We start from the raw sequence: 18,964 nt of genomic DNA, 5'->3' as shown, positions 1-18,964 counted from the left end.
CCTTAAAGAGCTTTAAAGGTACTGAAAATAATATTTTAAAGAACATTCTAACGAAAATATTCACCATAAGTTAAGAAAATTCATTACCATGCCAGGAGGAAGTATTCTGACACCACCAACCGGGGGCCCAGTGTGACCTGTTTTATCTCCGTACTGGATGTCTGCTAGCGGTACTACATCCTAAAATAGAATAAATATAGTAACGTTACCTTGAATATTTTACTTAACATAAAGCACACAAATGACCTTATTCCATTTTGCTCTTTTAGTGTCGTATAGTCTTAAAGCTATTGAAAAATACCTCTCATTGAAAATCAAGCACAACTGATCATCAATGACTAAAACCCTGGAAATGCGGGTTTGCAGCCCCCCCCCCACATCTCAAAACTCACCTTTGAAATACGTCTGCAATTTATAATACAATATAAAAAGAATTCCTTTCTCCATAAAACTCTTTCTTAACAGCCAGTTTTCCAATTTTCAGCAACTGAACACTGACGAATCTGGAGGTCATAAAAAATTTTCAACAAGGTAGTGTATCTTTCGTCCATTTTACAACTGAAGAATCTTGGGGCCAATAAAAGGTTTAAAACATCTTTTTATTTGTTTTATGTCGCTAAGTAAAATTTTTAATATATTCACTTCTTCGAGAACATTTTAGAAAAGTAAATAATCTTAAAAAACAAAAAGAAAAAACATTTTATTATGCCAAGAAGAGGCAAACTTTCTCAGCTTATCATTGAAGGTTGTCATTCTCTTCTTTTTGCTCCTTTTGGGCAATCCAGGCTTAAAGAGTTCTTTTGAATTTGGTGGAGGGCCCTTGCCCCCCTTCTAAGCGAGGACATTAAGCTCCAGACGGCTCAATTGGGGCAAGTGAAGAAAAACTTGACAAAAGTTTGGACCCATATAATTTTGCCATATGATTTTTGGACCCATAAAATTTTATTAAATTGACTTGGCGATGTTTTACATCGATTTCATTTCATTGAATATATCAAATCAAATGGAGAAAAACCAAATAGGGCTTATGATTTGGGAAAGTGGGGATATATATATATATATATATATATATATATATATATATATATATATATATATATATATATATATATATATATATATATATATATCGGATGGCAATCCGAGGTAAAACGAACCAAACAAATTGAAAATGATAGCGATGATTATTAGGTTTTGGATTTTGACATGGATAAGGTCATCAATGCCTACCATACCTTTGAAAATCAACAACTTGGACTAGATAAATCGTCAGAAGAAAAAGAGGTTTTTGTCCCACTATCTGAACGATTAAAAGAAACAAAGGTTCGGCAATATCTCTTTCATAATGACAAAAAACAAGCCGAGGCAAAAGAAATTTTCGTCCCACCTCCTGAACAATTAAAAGAAACAAAGGTTCGGCGATATGTCTTTCATGATGACAAAAGACAAGCCGAGACAAAGGAAGACGTTTTGTCCCACCTCCTGAACAATTAAAAGAAACAAAGGTTCAGCGGTATGTCTTTCATAATGATAATTAGACAAGCCGAGGCAACAGTTAAATGTCCAATAAAAATAAGGTCCATTCCGACGTCATGACATCAAGAAAAACAGAAATTGTTTGCATTTAGATGACAAGCAACAGTGAGAATCCATATACATATGCCGAACGACATATCGGCCGACATATGGCCGAAAGAGACGACTTATTATTATAGACGCACTTGATTGTATTATCTGTAGGCGCATACTTTTCAAATACGGTATAAAGAAATAGAAAACAAAATACTTCGAAGTATGTAAAATTGGAAAAAAACTCTGAATGATTTTTAGAATTCTTTTACCCAAAACGCTTGACAATTCTATCATCTCCTCAGCCTGTTTTAAATAACTTGAAAAAACAGTGTCTATATCGAAACTTTTAATTATCTGTATAGAAATTATCTTATCAGCAGCTTATTAGCATCTTATTAGCTTTAGCTATATTTGATTGATCTTAATCCGTATTGAATATACAGAAAATTTTAATCTGAGCACTTTCTAATAGGATTTGCTTACCCTGTACTGCCCATCTTGGTTTCTTTGAGTTCCACGTTGTAAAGACAGAGTTTTATCTTCGTATCGAGTACCCCCTTGACTAGCCATAGGTCGATTGAGCGTGGAACTATGAACACCACCAGGTGGTGGAGAGGAGGGAACGGCGGTGCCTCTTGCCACAAAATCTGTTTCCTTGAAACCATTTTTCCTGTAAACATCACGGAGTTCCTGATGGGACCACATGGCAATGAGAACCTAGAAATTTTAAAATTAGTAGCGAATTTTTTGGACTGAGAAAATCGGAATCAAAAAGCCAATTAAATCAGATTCCACCTCAACGTATCGAAGAATCAACTGGATTTTGTATATTAAAAATATAAACGGAAGAATTGGGATAACTTATAAAGAGTGGAAACTGATACTACTGCCAAAAAACGCCATCTAGCGTTTGGCGTCTTTTTGCACTTATTTCATGCTTCGTAATCGCGTTTCTTTCAGAGACTAAGACTAAACCTTAATTAATACACTAATTTCACCCATTCCAGTAATTTCACCAATTTTTCTTATTATTATACTGAAAAAAAAAAAAAATGTCATAAACCCAAATGATAAGATAACGCTGATGAAGTTTTCGTTGCAACTAGCGGCAGTTCCCGCGCTTGAAAATTATCAATGCTCTTTGACTATAAACTTGCGATATCAAAATTTGTACAAACCTTCCAAATATAAACCAGTCTGTTACTAGATTAAAATATAAAAACAAAAAAAATGGCGAATAACATCAAAAAAATAAAGATAGCGAAATTAAAATAATAAGAGATTAAAAACATTTTGACCTGACATCCAGAATTCAAACACAACGAAAAGCAGAAAATAATTGCCTTTGAAATAACAAAGATAAACTAAACAACTCATAATAAAAAAAAGCAACAACAAAAACAAATTTATATCGCTATGATTGCTAGCAGCAGGATGAAATACTCCTTTCGCTTTAACACTGCACAGGTGCACTGCACCTTCCAAAAAAAAAAAAAAGATTCCTAAAAACAACAGTTTAGATACTGCTCCTTTCCTTAACTGTAAAAGCCTAAAGCCGACGGCATCATTGGTGCTTCACTGAAAACGAATTATATTACAAACTAGCTGTTGGGGTGGCGCTTTGCACCCCAACACCTACTTGGTGTGGGCGCTTCGCCCCCCCCCGCGCGTAAGTCGTTACGCGTCATATTAGTTAGGCGCCATTGTAGTTCTGTCCTATGTTTTTGCCTATGTTATGCTGTCCTCTGTATATGTTTTTAACTACGTAAAACTTGCGAATATACAACATTCTTCGCTGTCCCATTGTCTGTGCATATAAATAGATTGTCAGGTTTACCGACTCTTGAACATGCAACATATAATTGTCGATGGGAAAAACAATCCGTATTCAGATCTATATCTCATTATTCTAATGATTGCCCTTGAGCGTTGCAGATGGTGATTGCTAATCGAACATTCTCTGTGTCCCCGTCGTCATTTATATATCCCCCTGTGCCCCCCGGCGTCCCCGTTGTAGTTGTGTCCCGGTCGTCATTTATATTCCCTGTGTTCCGATGTCCCAGTCTGTAATTTCTCTTTGAGTGTCCCGATCGTCATTTATATTCCCTGTGTCCCGGTGTCCCGGTCGTCATTTGTGTCCCGGTCTGTAATTTCGTCAGTCGACAAACATGACGTGAGTCCACAAACAACTTCATGACGGCATAATACTCAATCCTTATAATGACGTCAGTCGACAAACATGCATGACGTCAGTCAACACACAATACACAAACAATTTATTTTTGTGTATATAGATAGGTTCTTTTCTAGTTATTACAGCATTGAAAATGAAAATAAAATTACAATGCAATAGAATCTTGAGCTGTAATCTTTCAACAATGAATTATATGAAATATATGAATTATTATTATATCTCAAGTATTCAACACTAAAAAAAAAAAAAAAAAAAAAAACAAAACAAATTTATATCGCTATGATAGATCAATAATGGATGACATCATTCGATACCACCGTTCTATATCGTTTTCTGTTGAAACGGAATCCCAGATGCAAATTTAAAAAAGTCGGCATCGTTTCTATCATAACTTCGTCATCTTTATTAAGCTGCTTAAAATCACTTTTGTTTATTTTCTTTAGTTTTGAAATGAAAAAGCAGTCTTTTCTAAGAATTAACAATTGAATACAGAAGTCATAGAATTAACCGGCAAATACAGAAGTCATAGCTTCACAAAATTCATGGTAACAAACTGTAAGTAAGGAGCGACCTGGCTCAATGGTAACCGCAACTCTAAAAAAAAAAATGGAATTTTGATACCAATAGATACATCAAAAGAATCTGATTTTCACGCTGATTTCAAATATACAAGTTTAGTCTTATCCATCAAAAGTTACGAGCCTGAGAAAATTTGCCTTATTTTTGGAATACAAAGTCAGCCCCTAAAAGTCAGAGAATCTTAATGAAAATCACACCATCAGATTCAGCGTATCAGAAAACCTTGTTATAGAGGTGTCAAGCTCCTATCTGCAAAAACATGGAATTTTGTAAAAATATATTTTTATTTGTCAGAAGAAAGATCACGGATGCGTGTTTAGTTGTTTTTTTTCCAGGGGTGATTGTACCGACCCAGTGGTCCTAGAATATCTCGAGAGGACTTATTTGAACGGAAATTAAAAAGTTCTAGTGCCCTTTATAAGCGACAAAAATTAGAAGGTAACTAGGCCCCCTCTCACGCTCATTTTTTTTACGGAGTCACCCGACCAAAACTTTGAGATAGCCATTTTAATCAACACAGTCGAAAAATCTAATAACTATGTCTTTGAGGATGACTTAATCCTCCACAGTCCCCGGGGAAGGGCCGCAAGTTATGTATTATGTATTTTTGCCCATTGTTTACATATAGTATTAGTTATTGGGAAGTACACAGACGTTTTCAGGGTTTTTTCTTCTGGAGGGGGGTATAGGGGGAAGGGGGTTAAGTGGGAGGATCTTCCATGGACGACGTTTTCATGGGGGAAGGGACATTGATGAAAAGGGAACGCCGGATTTTCCAGCCTTATTAAAAAGAATACCAGACATAAAATAAACTAGTTTTTTTTTCAACTGAAAATAAGGAGTAACATTAAAACTTAAAACGAACAGAAATGTTTACATATATTAGGGGTTCGTCCCCTAGTAGCACGCTCTTTAGGCTAAAGTTTAGTAATTTCAAAAGAACTATTTATTCTAATTAAACGGCCTTCATGATTCAGGGGTCATTCTTAAAAAAATTGGAACAAAATTCGAACTTTAGCGAAAAGAACGAGGTGTTGACTAGGGGGCGAACCCCCTAATATACGTAAGAATTTCTGTTCGTTTCAAGTTTTAATGTTGCTCCTTACTTTCAGATGAAAAAACTTGTTTTCTTATTAATCATTCATAAAAAGAAGATTTGAAAGTAACTCTTATTCAGGTGACATAGTCGATACACAACTTTACGTCCTTATATTTTGATTCATTTTTTTGGGTCCTAAATTTAATTTCATCGACTTTTTAATTATAATTTATTCATTTTAATTCTAATTGTTCAATCTACTAAAAATCATTCACAAGTCAATATACTGAAAAGCATCTTTTGTATATATGTATTTAATATATAATGTAAGTTCACAAACAACATCTTTGAATGTTTATTCGATTTGCAAGATATGGCATATCACTTTACAGTTTATATAGAAAATAAACATTTTTGGAAATTCTGAACTCTTTCCAAGATAAACCAAATTGATCAAACATGAGAGCAAGGGAATACTAAAATGCAAGACAGTTTCAGCCTTAAAAAAAAGTAAAAAAAAAAAGAAAAAGAAAGACTCGGATCATGTATACAATGTTTGCTCTCGAGCCAAATAAGGGGATTGATAATTTTATTACGAAAAGCTGTGAAAAACACAAAAAAGAAATAATACTTAAACAGGAATAAATAGCTATTGCAGACTCCTTTTTTCATAACAAATTTCGTATCAAGGAAATAAAATATTACCCCTTAGACCCGAACACATTTGGCATTTTTACCAATCGGAATTTTTACCACCGTACCCGTAGAGGCAAATAGGATGGTATAACAACGTACACATTGGGCGGTTAAATAAACCATCGGCTTATTTGACGTTGACGGCAGCAATGCAGCTGATCACTGCTACTACATTTATCAGTATTTTCACTACATTCATCAGTATTTTTACCGCCTCCGCCAAGATGGTGGCCTATATGACTAAATGTACAGTTACACGCTCGCCGTCCAGTCTGTTGACGACCGCTGCTGTGCTTGCAGTGAGAATGTATAGTGGTGTTATTTTATCATGGCTTCTTTTTTGTGTTTTTGCTTGTTAAAGAAGCTTGTATATTACTTTGCAGTGAAACTAAATAAAAAGTTACATTTTAGAAGCCTCACTAAAGCCATATCTTTTTTCTCTCCTCTTTTTTGTTCTATTTTTTTCATAGATTACGAGTATCAAGGAGTTATCCACTTTCCACCACTTTGTATACATATTGGAACGTCATATGTGGCGGAAAGGTTAGAGGGCTTCAACTCCTTCTCTCCTTTCGTTAACCGGATCAACCTGTACAAGTCTATTTTTCGCTTTCTCTTCAATTGACCATAGATTTAATAGAATTTTAGTAACTCAAGAGCTTTCAATAAATGCACATACATCAATAAATGGAGAAAAACAAATAAGCTTAAAACGCTATCCACCGATTCAGAGAGCCAAATCTACTAGACACTTCTTTAGTTTTGTTAACTAGAGAAATTGTTCTCTATTCAGGTTAAACACAAAACTATGAATGCTATTTCCGTTGTGAGTGTTGAAGTTTGATTTCCGTAAGAAATGCACATTAGTTTAAGCTGAAGTAATGGCGGTTATTTCTTTTGTTTATGTTTCTTTTTTTTCTTTTTTTTTTTTGGTGATATACCACGCGCTTAAGTATGCCATTAGGCATTTGCGCTGTTTGTTTATATGGTTGAATTCTTGTTGTAAATAAACATGTAGTGGCATCTATCTATCTATGCAACAGTCTTTTGTTGCATGATCTCAGATCTGTGGTCTACTAATGCGACGTCGGTAGAATGTTTACCGCCCAGTCTGTAAACGCTACCTTTTTTAGAGCGGCAGTGAAAAAAAAAATCGATCTTCAAAAAACGCCAAGTGTGTTTAGGGCCTTAGTTGCTACCTACATTAGGTCAGAGATGAAATAATTACTACTACTACTATTACTGAGCCGTCCTGGCCGAGTGGATTGGTGCGCTGGATTCAGGATCCTTTGTCTGAGAGGACGAGGGTTCAAATCATAGTTTACCAAATTATTTAGTTTAGGACGGGGGTTAGTGGCGTGACTCTGTAAGCTCAGCCAGAGTCGACCCAGCTCTAAATGGGTACCTGTAGAAATCTGGGGAAGGTAAACAGGAAGGGTGTGCGAAAGCACAGGATGGTTGGCCCCCAGCTCCCCATTGCACTTCCTGGCTGAAGGGCCAAGAAACGGAGATCAGCACCGCCGGTAGGGACTGTAAAGTCTAATGCCGTATTATTTATCCTTATTTTATTTACTATTACTACTACTTGCAGCATCAAGCCGCCTGAGGCCAACACAGCTACGCACACTCCTCCATCCCAATCTTCTACTAACAACTTACTGCAGCAACAAGCCACATGAAGCTAACATAGCTCCAAAAGCTTCCCTCTTTATATCTTCCCAAGAAGTTGCAATTTCTTTTTGATTCCTTCTTACGACCTTTTCTGATCCCATTCGGGGTCTTTCCTCGGCCCTAGACTTATAATCAAAAAGGACAAATAGAAAAATCACCCTCCGAATACTCTAGTAGTTAATAACTGGTGAAAGGAAAAGTTATGGAAAAAAAGAAAATATAAAGCTATCAAATAAAATAAACTTTCTTTTATCTAAAATTGGTAATTCTTTCATTTTGATTGCAAAATTAGTCGTAATTTAATTAAAGAAAATGTTTGCAAGACTTATAGTAAGCCGAGACCCTATAGTATGTACCATATGGACTTGCTATGTGGTAACTCCTAAAATGCTTAAACTGTCAGAATGGTTAAAGGAAATGCCTTTTACGCTATAATAGTGGCCTTAATTCCTCTTTGGGAAAGCTTAAAACCTTCAAACTTCTCAGATTGTAAATCGTCACAAATGTGACAATTCTATTGTAAGAATAACACAATAATCAACTGGTATTAATTTTGTCATTTACAGTGTCAGTGTCATTATGGTGTTATTACACTTTTTAAAGTAAAAAACTTCAAAACTCGTCACGTTCTGTATCGTCATAAAGTGACTAATATATTTTAAAATGCCAAACTAATAAAATGGTACTAGCTCTTTTTTGTTTACATGGTCATTATAACGTCATAATACTTTTCTAATTAAAAAACTTCAAAACTGAGTTTTGATGTTTCCCATCGGGTATTATCAAGACGATACTATTATCTTTTAAAATAGCATACTAATCAATTGGTAACTAATTTTTTATGTTTTATTTATACTATGTTTTCTGTTTTGTTCAATATTGTTTTGTTTATATTGCCATTTTGTTTTATATTTGTTTTGTTTTAATCGCTTTTGTATAATTCTACTATCATAACTCTTGGGTTACTCTTTCATAGAATCAATGGTTTTACGGGAGTTCGTCATATTTTCTTTGCAATTTGTTCGGCGTCAGCATAGAAAACGTTGTCTGGAGAAACCGTGTATGCAGATACCATCAGTTAAAAGTCAAGGTACTGTCAACAGTTTCTAGAAGAACCTATTTTCGTGACTTATCTAGTCAAAGATTGATTTAATGTACTGATTAAGGATTTAAGATATCTTAGATATCTTTAAAGTTAATCCAACGATAATCCATCTTCGTAATGAATGTAACGGATTACATAAAAGTACATATTACATTTTTCCAATTAAAACAAGAGCTAAGAGCTCATATGGCACTTGCGACGAGGCGAGAAGAGCTAAGAGCCAAGAGATCATATGGTATGAGCTCTAACAAAATTCTATAAATTAATAGATTGATTTAAAAAGGAAAATAAGAGGCTTAATGACGGTCAAATTTAAAATAAGAGCTCTGAGTCACGATGTCCTTCTAAATATCAAAATTCATTAAGATCCGATCACCCACTCGTAAGTTATAAATACCAGACTTTTTCTAATTTTTCCTCTCCCTTTAGCCCCCCAGATGGTCGACTGGGAAAAGGACTTTATCAAGTCAAATTGTGCAGCTCCCTGACACGCCTACCCATTTTCATCGTCCTAGCACGTCCAGAAGCACCAAACTCGCCAAACCACTGAACCCCTCCCCCCAACTCCCCCAAAGACAGCGAATCCAGTACGATTCTGTCAATCACGTATCAAGGATATTTGTTTATTCTATCCACCAAGCTTCATCCCAATTCCTCCACTCCAAGTGTTTTTCCAAGATTTCCCCTCCAACTCCCCACAATGTCAGAAGATCTGGTCGGGATTTGAAATATCAATTTTGGATAAAATTTGAATTTACTTAAAAAAATTGGCAGTGAATAGTAATTTTGGAAAAAATTCCTTGTTAATATTACTACTAAAGAATTAAGTTTGGATGAAAAGGAGCATTATTGCTAGTATGGATGGAAATTATGTGAGACTTTTGATCTTCTACATAACTGAAGCCATCACAACCTCTGCAAGAGGATTTTCTTATCGATAAATACATTACAGTACTTCATACAACACCATTTAAAATTGCTGAAAACCAAGTTATTAGCAGTATTTGCCATCTCAGTATTTGTCAACTGATGATGACCTGCCTTGCCTTTTCCACCTCTGTACTGGAAAATATGGGAATGTAACATTTTTGCTGTATAGAGAAACAATTTAATTCATTCCTTCTCCCGCCCTACCTCTTTCAACATTTAACTGAAGCCTCATGAAGAGTAAGCAGTTTGTCCATTAGAATTTTCTTTTTAAGTGATCTATCCTTAACATAAACAATTACTTACTCCCTCTCATTATAGATGACACGCAATTACAATCACCAAACGTAGCCTAATTTCATTACAAATAAAGCGAATCAACTTGGTTGAATCCAGTACTGCCACCATGTGGCATTACTTCTTTTGCAACTGGAAAAGCCTAAAATATAGCTATTGATACTCTTTAATCAATTAGCTTCTCTGAATTTTAAATTGATTGTAAATTTGGATAAAATCGTAGTTTGGTGATCTAAAATCGCAGAAAACAAGGCTTTTCCTTGACTTAATCTGTATGGTCAGTTAAAAAATAGCTTTAAATCTATGTTTGAATGAGTTCCCTCTAAATTATCTTGGACATTCGGTTTGATACAATCACCCCTGGAAAAAAAAACCGAATAAACACGCATCGATGATGTTTCTTCTGAAAAATAAGCGAAATTCCACACTTTGAAGATTGGAGCTTGAAACCTCTATGGTTCTCTGAAACGATGTATCTAATAAAGGGATTTTCAATAAGATAGCTCGCTTTTTTGGGGAGGTTTCTCTTTTTTTCAAAAATAAGGCAGATTTTCTCACATTTTTGGTTTTGAGTGGGTAACAATAAACTAACAGGTTTCCCAGTCACCCGTCACCAAGTCACCGAAGACCCAGTCACCCGTTCTTAAGTTAAAAATACCTCAATTTTTCTTATTTTTCCGAATTAACCCCCCCCCCCCCCGCCAACTCTCCAAAAGAGAGCGGATTCAGTATGGTTATATCAATCACATATCTAGGAATAGTACTTATTCTTCCTATCAAGTTTCATCCCGATATCTCCACTCTAAGCGTTTTCCAAGATTTCCCGTTTCCCCCTCCAACTCCCCCAATATCACCGGATACGATCGGGATTTAAAATGAGAGCTCAGAGACACGAGGTCCTTCTAAATATCAAATTTCATTAAGATCCGATCACCCATTCGTAAGTTAAAAGTACCTAATTTTTTTTCAAATTTTTCCGAATGAATCGTCCACCTCCCTCCCCCCAGATGGTCGAATCAGGGAAACGACTATTTCTAATTTAATCTGGTCTGGTCCCTGATACATCTGCCAAATTTTATCGTCCTAGCTTATCTGGAAGTGCCTAAACCAGTAAAACCGGGACCGACAGACAGACAGACCGACAGAATTTGTGATCGCTATATGTCACTCGGTAAATACCAAGTGCCATAAAAAAAACACAGGACATTTTCTGCAGAGAGGGGATACGGAGCATCGGAGGACTTGCCCCAACCAAGCATAGCATTCCCGGTCGAGGACAGAGAATCAAAAGGTTGGCACCTGCACTACGCAGGTATGCATACGAAAACAAAAAAATTGGGGATAACAGATTTAAATAGGGCCTCTTGACATAATCATGCGTCCATAAGGGTGTGGTTCGAGTCCTTGCGTCATTAATTATTTGGTTCAGAACGAGGTCACCGGTGTGACTCTGTAAGGTCAGCTAGGGTGGACCCAGTTCCAAATGGGTTCCGGCAGAATTCGAGAGGGAGGGGGGGCTAAAGGAAGAGAAAAAGGAGATCAGTATCTCCGCTACGCACAACATTGGTCAGCATACGGAGAGGGATATATTTTTTTTCCAATTATAAAAAAAATCATGTTAAAAACTATATATATATATATATATATATATATATATATATATATATATATATATATATATATATATATATATATATATATATATATATATATATATATATATATATATATATATATATATATATATATATATATATATATATATATATATATGTTGACATGTAATGGCAAGACTAGCAACCAATCAATCAATCAATGGGGGTTATTATTAATTCAAAAAATAAATTACACTTCCTAGACGCCGAGATAATTTAAACACAATACGTAAACATTTAAACTTTTATTAATCATTATTTAACTAGTCTTTTCCAATACTAATAAATGATTTTTTATTCTTCTTTTAAATGAACGCGAGGGAGGTCCCACCTCTCAGCTCTTCTGGGAACTCGTTCCATAACCTTGCAAAAGTTATATTCGGAGCAACAGTATATTGTTTTTCCATAATCATCCTTATAGGCTCAGACACGACATTATCAGATTATCTGAGCTCACCCCAGATTCGAAATATGACTATACGAAACAAAGACATTACTATACCTGCGAGGCAAACTTGGCGACCCGTGCTGACCTGTTCAGACCCTGTCTAGGTCTAGCCAAATTAATTAAACGAGGAACACCTTCAGCTTCTAAAAGCGATCGTGAAAACTCTGCATTCTTCTTAATGACTTCATTAAGCGTCGCGAGAACGGCACTAATTGTTTCGTCTGACGTCGCTTGATCTTGTGACGCATTCCCAGTTGGGAGTTTTTGAACCAAGTCCCTCATAGCATATTTACCTGTAAAGCATAACATTAAAATTGAGCACTCTAAAACAGAGACATACTCAAGGGGAGGGGTACGTCCTCTGAACCCTAATTTTCCCTTAACTTCCGGGCGGTTCTTATTAAAATAATTCTCTTATTATTATTTCTCCACCCCCTACCCTAAATTACAAATATACCCTAAATTATCTAATTTACAAATCCCAAATTATAACTAACTTCTGGGGAAATCTTACTCAAATCATAGATTTTTTTATTATTATTATTGACCCCCCCCCATTTTTTTAGAGGGTTTAGTAAAATAGAACATGTTTGAGTCTTCACTTTGAATATTCCAGAGGGAGGCCACCACAGCTGCGTACGGCCCTTTCCTCCGATATCCTCTAAATTCTTCATTGCAAACTCTTCCCGTTCCATTCAGGGACGGCCTATGTTTTCTTTAGTTCTAAATAGATAGCCAAAAAGCACAGCCTTTGTCAGTCTATTTTCGCTACCCAACACTACCTTTTCATATTTATTTATTCCTAGTCTAAGTTACTTGTCCTAACTAAAGCGACACTGTAAAAAAAAAAAAAAAAAAAAAAAAAAAAAAAAAAAAAAAAAAAAAAAAAAAAAAAAAAAAAAAAAAAAAAAAAAAAAAAAAAAACAGACGAAGATTTGCTGAACACCTTTCAGAAGAATTATCTAAGGACAGTTCTAGACACCCGTTTGGCTGATGGAATGTTATTTTAAATAGAGAGCCAAAAAGCGCAATCTTTGTCAATCTATCATCCTTCATCTGTAAAAATGTCCATTTTTTCTTATTGCCCTAGAAACTGGGACCGAACTCAATTTTTCATACAACCTGTTGAGATACAGTCAGTCAAGCGGGTACCTAAAACTGTCTTAAGACAGTTCTTTTAGAAAACATTTGATAAATGTTCATTTGCAATTTGGAACGTCCCCGTTTCAGGACCATACTTGAACATTGTCGCATGCCTTCCCATTCTACCAAAAAAACGGGCCTTGGCTGTTGTACTTTTAACATCTTTATTGATAATACTACAGATACGTAAAGCTATTCAGTTGATCAATCTTCTCGTTACCTGACACTACCTCTTCGCATTTTTTTGTTTCTAGTCTAAAGGGTTTGTTCTAACTAAAGCGGCATCGATTAAAAAAAGAGAAAAAAAAAGATGAAGATTTGTTGAATATCTTTCAGAAGATTTATCTGAGGACGTTACTAGATACCCGTTTGGCTGTTGGAATGTTAACGAGCGACTCAAAGACAGTGAAAAAAAAAAAAATATATTTACAAATAAAATCAAGGTTTTTATACATTCAATTTTGTTCAGAATTTTTACTACAGATAACGGTCTTTAATTTTTTTTTTCAATACAATATAGCCTTCGTATTTTTCTTTTTGTTTCACCGCAGTTTTTCTTCTTTTTATGTCCCTTTTTCGTCTATTTTAGCTAATTAGTGTTTCTTCTTTTGTTTCTTATTATTTCATTAAGTTTTTTCGTCTTTTTATGTCACTTTATTGTCTATTTTAGCTGTTTAGTGTTTCTTCTTTTTTTTTATTGTTTCATCACGGTTAATATACATTTCCTTTTCATTTCATATACAAGCAAACCTTTGTACACTCGAAAGACATATGTAAACACAGAAAATAAATAAAAACCTTTTCTCATGCACAACACTAGAAAAACACGAAATGGCAAACAAACTGGGATGGCTGTATTATTTAATTTCTTAAAAAATTAATTTGACTAAATACCAACTAAAATGTGTGCTTGATTACATATTCAAACATAGAAAACAAACAAAGCTTTTCTTTCACCAAGAAGCCAGGTTGATCTTTATCACAGATCAAACTGATTACTTTTTAACCTCTTAGAAGGTCCCTAAAAGAGGGATTTATAGCAAAAAAAGGACAATCAAAAATAAACAGAATACTCTACCAAATTTTTTAGAGAAACTCTACCAAATATACACTAAAATGTGCTTCAATATACTCTGTACATACAAACACTGAAAACTAATAATTTTTTTTTTTTTTACCCAGCTCAAAGTGTTAAAAACTACAGAGATGACAGTGGTCAAATATGGTTCTGAAGCGTGGCCGTTCCGAAAAACGGAGGAAGATTTGCTAGATGTTTCCAGAGAAATTGCCTATGGATTGTTTTTGGTACCCGACTGACTAACCGTATTTAAACAGTAGGCTGAACAAAAAGAGTGATTAAATCCCGCTTTCTAAGGCTATAATGAGAGAAAGGTTGATATGGCTAGGGCATGTTCTGCTGATGAAGGATTACAGATTACCAAAAGATTTTCCCTTTTGGGCAAGATTCTAAGGCTAAACGGAAATCAGGTCGTCCGTGCTTGGGATGGAAGGATGCCGTAAAGAAATATTTAAAGGAAATGGGAGCGTCCTGCAAGGCCGTAAAGAGGGAGGCTTTAAATACATTGGGAAGGAGGGGTGTGCGTAGGTGTGATGGCCTTAGGCGGCTTGGTGCTGTGGTGACTCGTTAGCAGTAGTAGTAGCAGTAGTAGATCAAACTTATCACTTTGCATTCACTTAGGACATTCTTAAAGCTGCGGATTAACAGCAGAAAATAATGAAAAATCTGCTGCTGTTGATATGTGGGCACGGTAGTTTGACTAAATAAGCACTAAAATATACCAGATCATACACCGAATCTAAAACCTCCAAAAAAGCAAGTGCTTCCGTATGAAGTTGTTTAATTTAAAGAATAAAAGATGTAAAGCCGAATTACTTTTGTGGTTTCATGAAGGTAACTGCCCAGTGTAAATGTAAGTATTTGTATATTATATATTTTAAGTTATTCTATTTTAGTTTTCTTTATTTTTTTTTAGTTTTATTTTCTCTTTTTTTTTTCTACGCTAAAGACGCCTTGTTGTATACGGGCAAAATATTCGTTTGATTTTTTTCTTTCTCTTCGTTTTCATTTACTGGACAGATATCCGTTTGTCGTCTTTACATTCATTTCTTTATTCTTTCGTCATGACTAGCCAGTCTCAGCGCTGAAGACGCCTTGTTGTATACGGGCGAAATATTCGTTTGATTTTTTTTTTTTGTCTATCATCGTTTTCATTTACCGGCCATAGACCGTTTGTCGTCTTTACATTCATTCCTTTGATTTTTGCCATAGATGGCCAGTCTCTGCGCTGAAGACGACTTGTTGTATACGGGCAAAATATTCGTTTGATTTTTTTTGTCTATCATCGTTTTCATTTACCGGCCATAGACCGTTTGTCGTCTTTACATTCATTTCTTTGATTTTTGCCATAGATGGCCAGTCTCTGCGCTGAAGACGACTTGTTATATACGGGAAAAATATTTGTTAGATGTTTTTGTTTCTCTTCGTTTTCATTTACTGGCATTGACTCATTCATTTCTTTGGTTTTTTTTTCATAGATTGCCAGTCTCTGCGCTGAAGACGACTTTTTGTATACGGGCGAAATATTCGTTTGATTTTCCTTTTCTCTCTCTTCGTTTTCATTTACTGGTCATAGCCCGTTTGTCATCTTTAAATTCTTTTCTTTTTTTGTCATAGATGGCCAGTCTCTACGCTAAAGACGACTTGCTGTATACGAGTGAAATATTCGTTTGATTTTTTTTTGTTTCTCCCCGTTTTCATTTACTGGTCATAGACTCGTTTGTCGTCTTTACATTCATTTATGTTTTTTTTCATAGATGGCCAGTCTCTGCGCTGAAGACGACTTGTTGTATACGGGCGAAATATTCGTTTGATTTTTTTTTGTCTATCATCGTTTTCATTTACCGGCCATAGACCGTTTGTCGTCTTTACATTCATTTCTTTGTTTTTTTTTTGTCATGGCTGGCCAGTCTCTGCGCTGAAGACGAATTGTTGTATACGGGCGAAATATTCGTTTGATTTTTTTTGTCTATCATCGTTTTCATTTACCGGCCATAGACCGTTTGTCGTCTTTACATTCATTTCTTTGTTTTTTTTTGTCATGGCTGGCCAGTCTCTGCGCTGAAGACGACTTGTTGTATACGGGCGAAATATTCGTTAGATTTTTTTTTGTCTATCATCGTTTTCATTTACCGGCCATAGACCGTTTGTTGTCTTTACATTCATTTCTTTGATTTTTGCCATAGATGGCCAGTCTCTGCGCTGAAGACGACTTGTTGTATACGGGCGAAATATTCGTTTGATTTTTTTTTGTCTATCATCGTTTTCGTTTACCGGCCATAGACCGTTTGTCGTCTTTACATTCATTTCTTTGATTTTTGCCATAGATGGCCAGTCTCTGCGCTGAAGACGACTTGTTGTATACGGGCGAAATATTCGTTTGATTTTTTTTTGTCTATCATCGTTTTCATTTACCGGCCATAGACCGTTTGTCGTCTTTACATTCATTTCTTTGATTTTTGCCATAGAAGGCCAGTCTCTGCGCTGAAGACGACTTGTTATATACGGAAAAAATATCTGTTAGATGTTTTTGTTTCTCTTCGTTTTCATTTACTGGCATTGACTCATTCATTTCTTTGGGTTTTTTTTTCATAGATTGCCAGTCTCTGCGCTGAAGACGACTTGTTGTATACGGGCGAAATATTCGTTTGATTTTCTTTTTCTCTCTCTTCGTTTTCATTTACTGGTCATAGCCCGTTTGTCATCTTTAAATTCTTTTCTTTTTTTGTCATAGATGGCCAGTCTCTACGCTAAAGACGACTTGCTGTATACGAGTGAAATATTCGTTTGATTTTTTTTTGTTTCTCCCCGTTTTCATTTACTGGTCATAGACTCGTTTGTCGTCTTTACATTCATTTATGTTTTTTTTCATAGATGGCCAGTCTCTGCGCTGAAGACGACTTGTTATATACGAGTGAAATATTCGTTTGATTTTTTTTCTCTTCGTTTTCATTTACTGGCCATGGACCCGTTTGTCGTCTTTACATTCATTTCTTTGTTTTTTTTTATCATGGCTGGCCAGTCTCTGCGCTGAAGACGACTTGTTGTATACGGGCGAAATATTCGTTAGATTTTTTTTTGTCTATCATCGTTTTCATTTACCGGCCATAGACCGTTTGTCGTCTTTACATTCATTTCTTTGTTCTTTTTTTTTGCCATGGCTGGCCAGTCTCTGCGCTGAAGACGACTTGTTGTATACGGGCGAAATATTCGTTTGATTTTTTTTTTGTCTATCATCGTTTTCATTTACCGGCCATAGACCGTTTGTCGTCTTTACATTCATTTCTTTGTTCTTTTTTTTGCCATGGCTGGCCAGTCTCTGCGCTGAAGACGACTTGTTGTATACGGGCGAAATATTCGTTTGATTTTTTTTTGTCTATCATCATTTTCATTTACCGGCCATAGGCCGTTTGTCGTCTTTACATTCATTTCTTTGATTTTTGCCATAGATGGCCAGTCTCTGCGCTGAAGACAACTTGTTATATACGGGAAAAATATCTGTTAGATGTTTTTGTTTCTCTTCGTTTTCATTTACTGGCATTGACTCATTCATTTCTTTGGGTTTTTTTTCATAGATTGCCAGTCTCTGCGCTGAAGACGACTTGTTGTATACGGAAGGAATATTCGTTTGATTTTTCTGTTTCTCTTCGTTTCATTTACTGACAATAGACCGGTTTGTTGTCTTCATATTCATTTCTTTGTTTTTTAATTCAAAGAAAATAGCATGGTACAAATCAATAAATTTTTTTTTGTCTTAGCTGAACTTTTATGAAGTGATGATGCTAAGATGTTTTATTAGTCTCTTTGTTCCACCGTTTGTTTTGCTATTGGGTATGTAGCCAAAATATTTACTTAGATTACTCTCTGGACTACTCTCTGTTCGTGGCAAAGGGTAGATGGTATGAACAAATCAGCTGATTCTTTGATTTTGGCATTAAATTACTACAGTTCAGAGAATTTTTGGTTTCTTCCTTTTTGGCAATCAATAAACGAGAACCAATCCTATTTCCAATATTATTTACTTTTCCAAATGTTGATGGGGCAAAGTGTGTGAATCCATTTGACGGGCTTTGATTAAGGATTAGGAAAGATATACCTTAACTGTGCTATATGTTTCCCCCGATTCGAGGAAAACATCTTTATTTGAAGTATATACAATAAGACAATATAGCAAAATTTGTTTCGATTTCACTTGGTTTTACCGAGCGGAATTACCCAGTTTTAAAAGGAATTACCGAGTTAATATAATTAATTGTAATAAATATATTTACAATAAACAAAATAAATATAATTATAGTTAAATATAACTGTAATTCAGCTAAAATGACTGTTACAAAACATAACAATAATAAAGAAATAGCCTGTTTGCAAAAGAGGAGAGTGAGGTTTCAATCTCTAAATTTTAAAAGCGACAATAAAAATAGTTATGAAATACAATTATGAAAATGAATCTTTAAAAAGCAAGAAAAATAAGAACAAAGATAAGAAAATACAAATGTTCGAATCGTCATTTACCGGAAAGATTTTGAGAAATTTTTAAGTTTAACACTGTTTATCATT

General features: G+C 35.1%; 1 protein-coding gene across 1 annotated transcript in view; it reads right to left on the bottom strand.

Annotated features, from left to right (window-relative positions):
• Positions 1–13,030, bottom strand: part of LOC136027695 (catenin delta-2-like) — a 15,928-nt gene extending 2,898 nt beyond the window's left edge. Inside the window, exons 1-3 of the mRNA XM_065705144.1 lie at positions 12,238–13,030; positions 2,056–2,289; positions 88–180 (exon numbers count right to left, since the gene is read on the bottom strand). Coding sequence (XP_065561216.1) covers positions 88–180; positions 2,056–2,289; positions 12,238–12,492 — 582 coding nt within the window. The 5' untranslated portion in view covers positions 12,493–13,030. The remainder of the gene's footprint in view (positions 1–87; positions 181–2,055; positions 2,290–12,237) is intronic.
• Between the last annotated feature and the right edge of the window lie 5,934 nt (positions 13,031–18,964).

This window comes from Artemia franciscana, chromosome 5 (genome assembly GCF_032884065.1).
Source record: "Artemia franciscana chromosome 5, ASM3288406v1, whole genome shotgun sequence".
NCBI lineage: Eukaryota > Metazoa > Arthropoda > Branchiopoda > Anostraca > Artemiidae > Artemia > Artemia franciscana.
Note: the sequence above shows the minus strand (reverse complement) of the source record. Positions and strands in the feature narration are given on the sequence as shown.